The sequence below is a fragment of the Elgaria multicarinata genome, chromosome 1 (genome assembly GCF_023053635.1).
Source record: "Elgaria multicarinata webbii isolate HBS135686 ecotype San Diego chromosome 1, rElgMul1.1.pri, whole genome shotgun sequence".
Classification (NCBI taxonomy): Eukaryota; Metazoa; Chordata; class Lepidosauria; order Squamata; family Anguidae; genus Elgaria; species Elgaria multicarinata.
In genome coordinates, this window is record NC_086171.1 from 101,387,899 (window position 1) to 101,400,503 (window position 12,605).

At 43.1% G+C, this 12,605-nt stretch overlaps 1 protein-coding gene across 1 annotated transcript in view; it reads right to left on the reverse strand.

Moving 5' to 3' along the window:
- The window catches only part of TNR (tenascin R), a 115,001-nt gene that overhangs the window by 26,826 nt on the left and 75,570 nt on the right, over nt 1-12,605 (reverse strand). The window contains exons 11-15 of the mRNA XM_063117062.1: nt 10,710-10,829; nt 6,644-6,787; nt 4,566-4,685; nt 3,044-3,187; nt 2,407-2,537 (exon numbers count right to left, since the gene is read on the reverse strand). Coding sequence (XP_062973132.1) covers nt 2,407-2,537; nt 3,044-3,187; nt 4,566-4,685; nt 6,644-6,787; nt 10,710-10,829 — 659 coding nt within the window. The remainder of the gene's footprint in view (nt 1-2,406; nt 2,538-3,043; nt 3,188-4,565; nt 4,686-6,643; nt 6,788-10,709; nt 10,830-12,605) is intronic.

A 12,605-nucleotide genomic window follows, 5' to 3' on the forward strand; every position in this document is an offset into this window, starting at 1 on the left:
GCAATGGCCCAGTCAAAATCCAGACCTCAACCCGATTGAAATGCTGTGGCGGGACCTTAAGAGAGCTGTGCATAAACAAATGCCCTCAAACCTCAATGAACTGAAGCAACGTTGTAAAGAAGAGTGGGCCAAAATTCCTCCACAACGATGTGAGAGGCTGATAAAGTCATACAGAAAACGATTACTTCAAGTTATTGCTGCTAAAGGTGGTTCTACAAGCTATTGAATCATAAGGTGTACTTACTTTTCCACACATGGCTTCTCCATTTTGGCTTTATTTCTGTTAAATAAATCATGACACGGTGTAATATGTCATGTGTAGTTGTACATCTGAGGTTGTATTTACCTAATTTTTAGACCTGCTAAGGAACAGATGATTGTTATTATGTCCTGATATGTAAAATCATACAATTCCAAGAGGGTGTACTTTCTTTTTCACATGACTGTATGTGGATTTGTATGAAATGTATATGACATTCTAGCACTCATACATAGGCTTCAACAAATATCCAAATAAGTATCCATTAGAAGGTGGTGTTTATATGCTACCGCTTCAAATCTTGAAAGCACTGTAAGGTCCTCAATCCATTGCATTATAGGAGGTGACTGTTTATCCATCCAATGTTGTAATATAAGTCTTTTAATTGTCAAAAGAGCGCAGAGAATCCATTTACGCTGACCATTTGTTAATTTCCATGAAGCAGGTAGATAATTTAAAAGGGCATGTACACCAGAGAATCTTAAAAATTGTTCCAGTACAAAATTTATCAGTGTAATGGCCTCCTCCACCAAAAAAGGAATTACTGGCATTGCCAAAACATACGTTAAAAAGAAGCATTGCCTGTATTGCACTGCCAGCAATTGAATTAGACAATCCCTTAGTAAAGACACATTGCAGTGTCTAATAGATATGAAAAAAATTATTTGCTGCATAAGACCCAGCCTAAGACCCATAGATGTGATAGGTACATGCCAAAGTGGTGAGCCACTGATTTGGGATTTTCTGGTGTTGGCCACAGCAGTTTCTCAAATTCCCAAATGTGTGCATGGGTCAAAAAGGCTGGGAACCCCTGCGTTAGGGTGCTACATTACATGTATCACAGGTGTTCTTGATGAAATTTTGGACAGGGAGTGTGCCAGAATTGAAAAAGGCTCTGTTTTCTCACTCATTTTTAAAAGGGATCAATGCAAAAAGCTTGTTTTGTGTTTGTTTTGTGAACCCTACTTGGTTAGGGTTGTCAGTATGACTGTATTGTAATACTGCCTTCCCTCTAAATATGCTTAATTTGCCTAAGTGATGTCAGCAAATAGCTAAATCTGATATATTGTGTAGTGTTGTGACAACATCAAACCAAATACATGATCACAAGGACTAATGAAACAGTGGTGAAAATAGCTGCCAAACCAAAGGCATAGTGAAATGACTGTGAACAACCCTCCTTGGAATCATTATACGCGAGCAAAATCAAAGAAATGAAACCCCAAAGCTAGGTGGTATTATTATTATTATTATTATTATTATTATTATTATTATTATTATTATTATTATTATTTAGAATATTTATATACCGCTCCCCATTGAAAAGTTTCGGAGCGGTGTACAATGTAAAATGAAAATAAAAACAGAATAAAAACAGTTAAAACAAAATTTTAAAGAAGCAATAACAGTAATCCAAGGCTGCATGTTAGAGAAAAGCTTCTTGGAATAAAGATGTTTTCAGGAGGCGCCGAAAGGAGTACAAGGTTGGTGCCTGCCTCTGACCTCCAGGGGCAGGGAATTCCACAGGAGGGGCGCCACCACGCTGAAGGCTCTTCCCCTGGTGGATTCCAATCGGAGGTTGGATCTATGTGGAACCACTAGGAGCAGGCCCTCGGATGACCTCAGGTTGGTAAGGGAGAAGGCGCTCTCTCAAGGTATCCTGGTGCCAAGTTGTTTAGGGCTTTGTACACAAGTACAAGAACCTTAAACCTGGCCCGGTAGCGAATAGGCAGCCAGTGCAGTTTCCTCAGCAGAGGAGTTCCATGCTGGAAAGGGGCAGCTCCAGACAACAGCCGAGCTGCAGCATTCTGCACTAGCTCCAGCTTCCGGAGCAGCTTCAAGGGCAGCCCCACATAGAGCGCGTTGCAGTAATCCAATCTTGAGGTTACCAATGCCTGTACCACCGTGGTCAAGCTATCCCTATCCAGGAGAGGCCGTAGTTGGCGAACCAACCGAAGATGGTAAAAGGCACTCCGAGCCGTGGCGGCTACTTGAGCCTCCAACGACAAAAACGGGTCTAAGAGTACCCCCAAACTACGAACCTGTTCTTTCAGAGGCAGTGCAACCCCATCCAGAACAGGCAATGAGCAGGTATAATTTGACTCAGCCCTAGACATCACTATAGACTTGCTGGAGTAAAGTCTCACCTTGCGGCTTCCATCAGGTGACCGATATGTCATGATGTAGTTCTCAATATCAGCCATAGGAGGCAGCCATGAAAGAAGTGCACTCCGCCGCGTCACTTCACTTGCTGTCAGATTTGATGGAGGATCCAAAACTGCAAAGGTTGAGAAAGGAATCAAAGCCAGGGTTTACATATTTATAAGGATGATGATGATGATGATGATGATGATGATGATGATGATTTTAAAGCAATCATGCAGAGATGAGTAATTTCCTAACAGAAGAGTTGCCTTCCAAGTTCTTCAGCCTCTTGGGGACCAATGAAAAGCCCCATCTCACTGCTGAAGAAGTTGGCCATCTCTGCTCTGCAAAGTCCCTTTTCAATGCCTGAAGGGAATCCTGATCTAGAGTAGCAACAGCAACATGTTTAATGCATGCACTAGACCATTATCAATTAACCCCCCCCCCCAAACCACCATGATACCACCATTTTGCTGTGGGGTTTTGTGATATTCGAGCTATATTTTGGGTACTCAAGAGTGTAAAACAATGGTTTATCCATCTCAGCCAATATTTTGGTTTCATTTCCACTCCTTTTTAACTTTTCCTAAATGGTTATGAACATATTTCCTGGCAAGGGGGAGGATAGGCTGTACTTACGAGTGGTAAAGTTGGTGAGGATGGTTCTACTGGTGACAGGGCCATTGGTGGCATACATGGTGACTCCATAGCTGGTACTCGGAAGGAGATTGATAAGCTGGTACTCTTGATTGGTCCCATCTACTAAAATAGTCTCCCCTGCAACTGAAATCAGAAGACAGGCTGTACGAAACACGAGGCTTGTTTAAACAAAACCTTCCAGCATGGAATCCAACAGCAATAAAAGAGGCTTTACTGCCAGATAACCCATGCAGTTTTAAAGGGCAAGTGAACAGCCTGAGTGTGGGATCACAGAATCAGGGTTTGGACATAAAAGTTAACTTTGATAGTTGCTTCTACTAGAGATTCCATCCTTGTCAATGGTTCAACCATGAGCTCAATCATAGCCTAACACAAATTTGGCAAGTCTCAAACGTCAAGTCTGATGAATTTGTGTTGGCCATGTTTGGAACTTGTGGTTGAACAATTCATAAGATTGGGATTGGCATGGACATCTATTCCATGGTCAAGTTTGGAAGCTATTTGAAGATGAAAGCAAAGTGTGACTTCATGGTGGGGGAAAATGCCCAGTGTGAATCCATCTTACTGTAGCAAGAATGCTGGCAAAAGCAGAGAAGGTTGCAGAAGGATAACAAAACTTGTGATACGCTAGTCTTGTTATTTCTGCTAGGTAACGGTGGCCTAATCTACACCATGCAGGATATTGCACTATGAAAGTGATATGAAAGCGGTATATGGCCTGTGTCAGTGGGCCCCAACAGTTGTCAGTGCACTTCAATACCACTATAAAGCAGTAGTGTAGCTCCTGCCTTTTACATGCTGCTTTCATAGTGCAATATCTTGCTTGGTGTAGATTAGGCCAGTGTCAAGTCAAGGGATAACTGACTTACTAAGCAGCAGTAAAGATTTTTCTTTATATGGTCATGTTTGTACCTTTTATCAACATAGTGGAAATGACATTTTGTAACAGGAACTGTGAGGAAGGGATGATGATAGTTTGCAAAGTTCTGAAGGCCTAAGAGCCGTGTTTTTAAAAAGGAAATCTTTCCATGGCTGAGAGCCATTGTCCACACTGCATTTTCTTCCTTCCAAAGGTTTCCCTCAGTATCACAACTGTCAGGGCTGGCAGCCTAGAAGTAAAGCATGCCCTAGGTGGTGGATTGGTGGGCTTGGACACTCTGGTCTTCACTCAAAGCCCCACAGAGGCTGAGGCTTTAAAAGTCCAGATAAAGGTTTTTTAGCCCCTTAGTGTCACCTGCTGAACTGTAGTTGAACCTTTTCCATAAGCACAGCAGAGAACAGACCAGCAACTCACTCTTCTGGCAAGTCACCAGAGTGGCAGAGCGAGTGAAGAGGTTGCCCGAGTCCCCAACCTGAGATATGTGCTGCTACCCTGGTGCCCTCTCCTGCTTCTTCTCTCACCGACAGCCCCAGTCACGGGTGTTTCTAACTCCTTCCATTTTTTCCAGCTTGCCACAGGCTGAGCCATCCGTCATCTCCCCACTGGCAGGCCCAGACATACCTGTGTCATGTGTGAGCACAATGACGTAATTCTCAACCTCAGCCATGGGCGGCTCCCACTTCAGCAGGGTCTCTGTTGGGGTGATGTTCGTGGCAGTCAAACTTTCTGGGTTATCCATGGCTGCAAAAAATAGTCAAGACAAGGAGGTAATCATAGTAGCCATTTATTCATTTCAGCTATTAGCTGCGACAAAGAAATAAGGCTCAAAGATAAGCTTAAAGCTGTACAGAAGTCCCAAAATCATGGTGTTAAAAACAGAGCAGCCAACTGGAACTGTGATATGGCAAGCAATTCACCCCTGTTTCAATATAAGTTCAGGAGCAAGTATCCAAATTGCAATCCATTGCATGTGAAGCAAATAAATTTTGAGGTAGTCAAAGCAAACATTGCCATGGCTCTAGATCCTGAAACTGAGAACCAAATTAGAAATGATGGGCAGCCACATGTATGATTCATGTATCTGTCCCATTCACATACAAAGCTGGGGGTGCAGTCTGGAGGGTTCCCCCCCATCAAAGGAGCTCACAGGTGAGAGGAGCTAAACCCTCCCTAGCTGACCTCCCCACTCTCAATTGCTTCATTCCCTTTTCTTCCAGACCAGCTCTGATACTGGAAAAGAAAAAGACTGGAGGGAAAGTGCTTGAAATGATCTATTTGGATACAATTTCAGAGCTAACAATGTGAAATACACAATAAGGGATGTTTTCAACCATCTCCTCCTCCTCCTCCCCAAAACCATGGCATGAGCTGAAAAGCACATTATAATATGCTGCCAGCCACACAAATTTGCTTAAGGAGCCTACAAGTTGAGGGTGTTGAGAAAATTTGGATTCTGTGCAGTTTACTCGGCTGCTTACATTACTATCATTCTGTCCTGGTGGATTCAGTTTTGATCTCATGCACATTTTTGTACTGCTGTAGCAATCACAGAAGTACGGACAACCATCTCTCAGGGATGCTTTAGGGTGGATTCCTGCATTGAGCAGGGGGTTGGACTCGATGGCCTTGTAGGCCCCTTCCAACTCTGCTATTCTATGATTCTATGATTCTATGATTCTAAGTATGGCATTAGTTGGAGCAATGGATGTTTGTTCTACTGGGACCAAATATTATTTACTTCTTACCAGTAGTCCCTCCTTTACAACATTTTTCTCAGTGGGGCAGTTTTGGGGGAGGTTCCAGTATTTATGACCCCCTAAGAAAGGATCCAGCATTTATGACCCCAAATAAACAGAATGTTCTTCTGAAATATAGCAAATGGCCTTTCCCCAGATTAACTTCTCAACATTTGTCTCAACTTTTCATTGCCAAATTTTTCAAGGGGTCTTTAACGAGAAATCTCTTGAGCCCAAATACTAGCTTCAAGTGGTATTGAAATGTGGGGCTTACACTGTATAGGGTGACCATATGAAAAGGAGGACAGGGCTCCTGTATCTTTAACAGTTGTATTAAAAAGGGAATTTCAGCAGATGTCATTTGTATATATGGAGAACCTGGTGAAATTTCCTCTTCATCACAACAGTTAAAGTTGCAGGAGCTATACTGCAGCTATACTGTGACCAGATTTAAAAGAGGACAGGGCACCTGTGGCTTTAACTGTTGTGATGAAGAGGAAATTTCAATAGGTTCTCCATATATACAAATGACACCTGCTGAAATTCCCTTTTCAATACAATTGTTAAAGATACAGGAGCCCTGTCCTCCTTTTCATATGGTCACCCTACATATGGTCACCCTAGCTTACACCTTCATACAGAGCATAGGAGGGATTTACAGATATCAGGTAAGAGCATCATCCTTAAACTTCCCAAAATAGGCATCCACTGACAGGACATTCTGCCAATGGGGGCGGGGGAGGGCGGGATTCTGAAGCATGGAAGTATTGTGATTTGCCTTAAGGCCTCCTAGTGAGTTCATGGCAGAGGCAAGATTGGAATAAAGGACTTCCTGGTTCATACCTGCCTTGCAGCCACAGTGCTACAGGAGTTCCATGTCAGTGGGAGTTCCCAGTAATCCTGCCTCTACCATCACATATAAACTCATGGCCTTTTGGTATACTTCAAAGAGGCATTCCATACCTGTATATGTGACGCGTGAGACAGTCTCACTTTCTTCTCTGCCCCGTACACTCTTCAATGTGATCTCATACTCAGTGGCAGGCTGCAGGTGGCTGAGGATGTATTCAGTGACACCTCTGGCAATAACAATGCTGTCCACTCGCCCTGGATAGATTGAGAAAATGGCAGAGATGGTGAGAGAGAACCGTCACTTTCCACATTTATATTGGCCCACTGGTGGTGCTTTTCCTGACCCCCCTCCCCCCTCATTCTGGAGCCAGTATACCAAGATTGAGAGTTATGTGACAGAAACAGCATCTCCAGCCTAGCACAGCCCAAAATTGCAAGCAATGAGCAGTACTTGGTTGGAAGACAGAGAGACAGAGAATAAGTATAGATCATTGCCCAGGCACGGCTTTCTCTTGTAACGCCCAAAGGAGCATGTTGGAATTGAAAAGGATAAGCCCATAGACAAAAATAATTTTTGGGGGACATTGGCCTGTTCCAAAATGGTTCAGCTAGTTAGGGAAGGGGAGGTCAAAGGTGCAAAACATTTATTTCCACTTCAAGGTGCTGCAGGGATAGAATACAAACAGAATTGTGAGTTGAACATGTGTCACAGTAGCAATCAAACCTCTAATGAATTATTTTTCTACTCTGGTTTTGGAGGGTCAGATTTTAACTGCTGAAATAGCTCCAGCTTAGAATAAGGGGAGAATAAGGGGAGACAAGACAGAGGTGCACAACATTATGCATGGTGTGGAGAAAGTGGATAGGGAGACATTATTTCTTTCGCTCTCTCCCATAATGCTGAAACCTGGGATTATCCCATGAAGCGGATTGGTGGGGGATTCAGGACAGATTTAAGGAAGTAAGAAAGTCCTTCTTCACACAGCACACAGTTAAACTATGGAACTCGCTATTACAAGACGCAGTAATGGCCACCAACTTGGATGGCTTTAAAAGGTGGTTGGACAAATACATGGAGGATGAGGTTATCATTGGCTACTAGTCCTGATGGCTCTGTGCTACCGGCAGTATCAGAGGCAGTATGCCTCTCAATGCCAGCTGCTGGGGAACATGACTATTGCACTTGTGGGTTTCCCACAAGCAGCTGGCTGGCCACCGTGTGAACAGAGTGCTAGACTAGATGGACCCTTGATCTGATCCAGCATGGCTCTTCTTATATTCTTATGAGAGAAGAGAAGAAATGACCCTTTCAAGAGTAGTTGCTGACCATTGTTAAAGCCTTAACAATGCCAGCTAATTGCCTTAACAAATGAGAGGAACTTGACCCCTCTTCAGAGTCACTGTAATTATCTCCAGCAATCTTGCTAGTTCTATTAACCCTGGATGGCCACTGTGTGAATAGAATGCTGGACTAGATGGACCCTTGGTCTGACTCAGCATGGCTTTTCTCCTGTTCAGGCACCGCTCTATTCATTCTGTTTTACACAGGAATGAAGTCCCCAAGGCTGCAGTTGAGGTGTGTTCCATCACTTCCAACCATTGCTGCTTGACCCCTTATGTACTTGCAGTGAGGATATGCTCTTCTATTGCTGCAGTAGACTGGTTGTGATGATCACGGATCATAGAACTCAAAAGGACCCGATGTCTCATCCAATCCAACAGTTTTTGAACTTTCAAGAATTCTTTCCATATCAGACTCGGAATGGGCTCACTTTAGATAGGGCAGTGGTCAGACCTGTAGGGCCTCACCACTGAGAGTGCAATCTAGAACACACACAGCACTCTCCCCTGGCTGCACACTGTAGCTAAGGATGGTTTGTGATAGGCAAGCAGTCTTAGGGAGGAGCTTATCCCCCTTACTGATCTCATTGAGGACAAGTCCCTGATAAACTTCCAAGGAAATCAAGAGTTCCTTGGAGCACCATTTGAAAACAACTAATCTAATTCAAGGAAATATATACTCTACCTAACACAAGTGGGCAGAGCTTGCCTGAGCTCTACTTGAAAACAGTACTCTCCTTCTAGCAGCCTGGACAGTGGCCATTCACTTGCCTTAGGAAACACTGGGGTCGCACCAGTATGTTATTTATTTATTTATTTATTTATTTATTTATTTATTTATTTATTTATTACATTTCTATACTGCCCAATAGCCAGAGCTCTCTGCGCGGTTTACAAAAATTAAAAACATTCAAAGTATAAAACAACAGTATAAAACCGTAATATAAAATACAATATAAAAACTCAACGAAATAAAAACAGCAGCAATGCAAAATCACAAATTTAAAACTGTTAAAATGCTGGGAGAATAAAAAGGTCTTCACCTGGCGTCTAAAAGCATATAATGTAGGTGCCAAGCGAACCTCCTTAGGGAGCTCATCCCACAGCCGAGGTGCCACAGCAGAGAAGGCCCTGCTCCTCCTGGTAGCCACCTGCCTCACTTCCTTTGGCAGGGGCTCGCTGAGAAGGACCCCTGAGGATGACCTTAGGGTCCAGGCAGGTACATATGGGATGAGGCGTTCCTTCAGATAGCCTGGCCCCAAGCCGTTTAGGGCTTTAAATGTTCATACCAGCACTTTGAATCAGGCCCGGACCTGGACTGGCAGCCAATGAAGCTGGAAAAGGACTGGCGTAATGTGGTCTCGTCGGCCAGTCCCTGTTAGTAAACGGGCTGCCCTGTTTTGCACCAGTTGAAGTTTCCGGACCGTTTTCAAAGGCAGCCCCATGTATAACGCATTGCAGTAATCCAAATGAGAGGTTATCAGAGCATGGATAACTGTAGCTAGGCTATCTCTGTCCAGATAAGGGCACAGTTGGTATATCAGCCTAATATAAAAGGTGCTCTTTGCCACTGAGTTCACCTGTGCCTCAAGTGACAGTTCTGGATCCAAGAGCACCCCCAAACTACGGACCCGATCCTTTAGGAAGAGTGCAACCCCATCCAGGACAGGGCAAACATCACCTCGCCATAACAAATGTGTAAAATGTAGAAGTAACATCTGATTTGTGTGGATCTATGTCCACGCGTAATGGAAAAGCACTTTTTTGATCCACTTTTTGTTATGATGAGTGATCTATAAACTTACCTCCATAAGGACAGGCTGATAGAATCACATACACAGTGAATTGAGAAATGTGTATTTCAGAATAATTAGCAAATGTTATTTGCTATAGAAGCCACTTGTCTGAGGGTGTTTGTCAAATGTAAATGAAGGTCCCTCACCAAAACATTTCCTTTCCCTTTATTTTAATGGCCCATCTGTTCCTTTGAAGTGACAAACTCTGAAAGCCTGGACGCTTTAATCTTATGGAATGACAGCTGAAGAATATTTTTTATATTAATGCTGAAAGCCTATGTACATGTATCTGGGAATAAGCCCCTTCAAGAATATTGGCTGGGTTCACGTATCACTTTAACTCATGGTGGTTTAATAAACTACGCACAGTAGCTGATTTTGGAAATAGCCCACTGTGCCATGTCAAACGAACAGGCAAGTAAGCTACTGTGTGTAGATGTAAGCATTAGAAACCCTACCCTAGCAACATTCTATTTTTAGAACTATCTTTGCGTAATAAAAGACTAGTAGAAAAGTTACGAGTAATTTGTTTCTTCTTGTTTCTTCATGTGTCATGTTGCCTGTTCTCTTTCATGTATCCTTCCTCCACTTTAAACTCCTTTATGTATCACTGTCGGAGTCCAGGGACAGATCTACACCTCATGTCATATTGACACAACCCCATCATGGTAACGCTATATTCCTCCTGTGCATTTATATTTTATTTATATACCGCCCCACAGCCGAAGGCTCTCTGGGCGGTTCACAAAAGCTAAAACCAGTAAACATTAAAAGTACACAATATTTAAAAACCATCAGAGACATAAAAACAACAGTATAAAAACAGCAGCATCCATTTATACCTTGTAGCACACACAGTGACATCTGTTGTGGTATTTCGGTTAATACGGAATAAAAAGCAGGAAATCACTCTAGAAAAGTGGAGTTACGGAATGTGTAATGTGCCCCAGTTATCAGTGCACATCAATACTGATAAAAAGCACTAGTGTGGATGTAACCCAAGACTCCAGTCACAAACATGTGGGCTGCAGGAAAGTTACCTTGGGCAGATTTGCAGGCTATCCTGTAGTGGTCAAAAGATGCAACAGGAGAGGCCCAGTGCACAGTCACAGAATCTGTAGTCACATTGTCAACAATCAGGTTCCTTGGTGGATCAATTCCTGTATGAGGCAAAGTACAAGAGATAAGAGCTGATGAACATCCACATATGGTAGGAATGTACAGTAGTGAATCATTTTGGGGAGTTAGCACATAAAGAGATTGTTCTCATAACGACAAAGATGTACTCTATTGATGCTGTTAAACATTTTTGATGGTCAAAATAAAGACACTAATAAAGATCTGATCGTCTTCTTGGTGGTGGCAGCACAGCAGGTAATTGCATTACATTGTAAGACCAACTGTACTCCATTGAAATTGGTTTCAAAGGGTGTGTGGACCTTGGCATTGATGGGAAAATGTACACATGGAATTCATTTGAAGATCTTGGTTAAACAGGACTTTTAAAATTGTACTTGGCATCCTTTTATTGCTTTTGTGAATCAAAATAAACCAGTTCAGCACCGGCCTCCTGAGCATCAGTTCAGCTCCTCCAGCCTCTTTTCGTCGCCAGCTGAAGACCTTTTTATTCTCTCAGTATTTTAACACTTAATTTTAACTTAAATTTAAATTTTACTGTTCTAACTCTGTATTTTAATCTTACATCAATTTTGCTGCATGGCTTTATCCTGGTTGTGCTTTTTATACTGTATTTTGTATTTGTGTTTTCAACCTGTTCGTTGTTTTATTATGGTTTTAATTTTTGTGAACCACCCAGAGAGCTTCGGCTATTGGGCGGTATAAAAATGTAATAAATAAATAAATAAATAAATAAATAAACTATTTTGGAAACTTTGTTGGGACACGGATGAATTACATTCCTCATATTCTTTCTGTAACATATAATGGACTTTTTAAAGGTATATTTTTAATCAAATTATATAGTATTGACCACTTTGTTTTGGTCTGCCAGAAATCTGTCTGTGTATGTTAACTTCTTCTATTAATCTATATTACCATGCTAACTGAAGATCTGCAAACTAGATGATGGTAACAATACACTTAAAAAAAAAATCAAAAGTTGACAAATTTTTTGCATATTACACTAATTATGGCTTCAGGTGATAACTCCTGTCCATACTGGTAACTGTGGAGGTTGGGGGACTCTTAACAGCACATTTACTTACTGCATTAATGCACATATTAACTATTTACAGCTCAATCATATACATGTCTACTCAGAAGTAAGTCTCACTGAGTTCAATAGGGCTTACTCACAGTAAGCAGGTATCGGATTGCAGCCTTACATTCTTCTATCAGCCTTCTCCTTCCTGCTACTCTGCATATGTTTTGGACTTCAAGTCATGTCCGTCTCAGCCAGCGTGATCTGGGGGAATTCCACACGTCGTACTGAGGGCGCTTCCATGCGCCCCCAGTTCACCCCCAAAGCGATCCTGTAGCTTGCCTGGAAGAAACGAGGAAGAGGCGTCCCTGCTGCTGCCGCCACCGCCACCCACCAACCTCCTCGCCGGCCGGGTCGGAGAGCTCGGCGGAAGAAGGCGGGGTGGAGAGCGGCTCTCCACCCCGCCTTCTTCGGCTGAGCTCTCTGACCTGGCCGGCGAGGAGGTAGGTGGGTGGTGGCGGCGGCAAGGACGCCTCTTCCTCATCTCTTTGAACAGGCAAGCTACACGATCGCTTTGGGGGCGCACTGGGGGCGCATGGAAGCGCCCTCAGTACGACGTGTGGAATCCCCCCAGGAATCCTGAGAGCTGCAGCCAAAACATTTGGAGGGCACTGTGCCACGACGCAGGCTCTTTACAACAGGCCTATCCCCGGACACTCCCTGTTCAGGCTAAGTGCCACCACTTTAAGAGCCTGAGGTGAAGGACAAACACCAC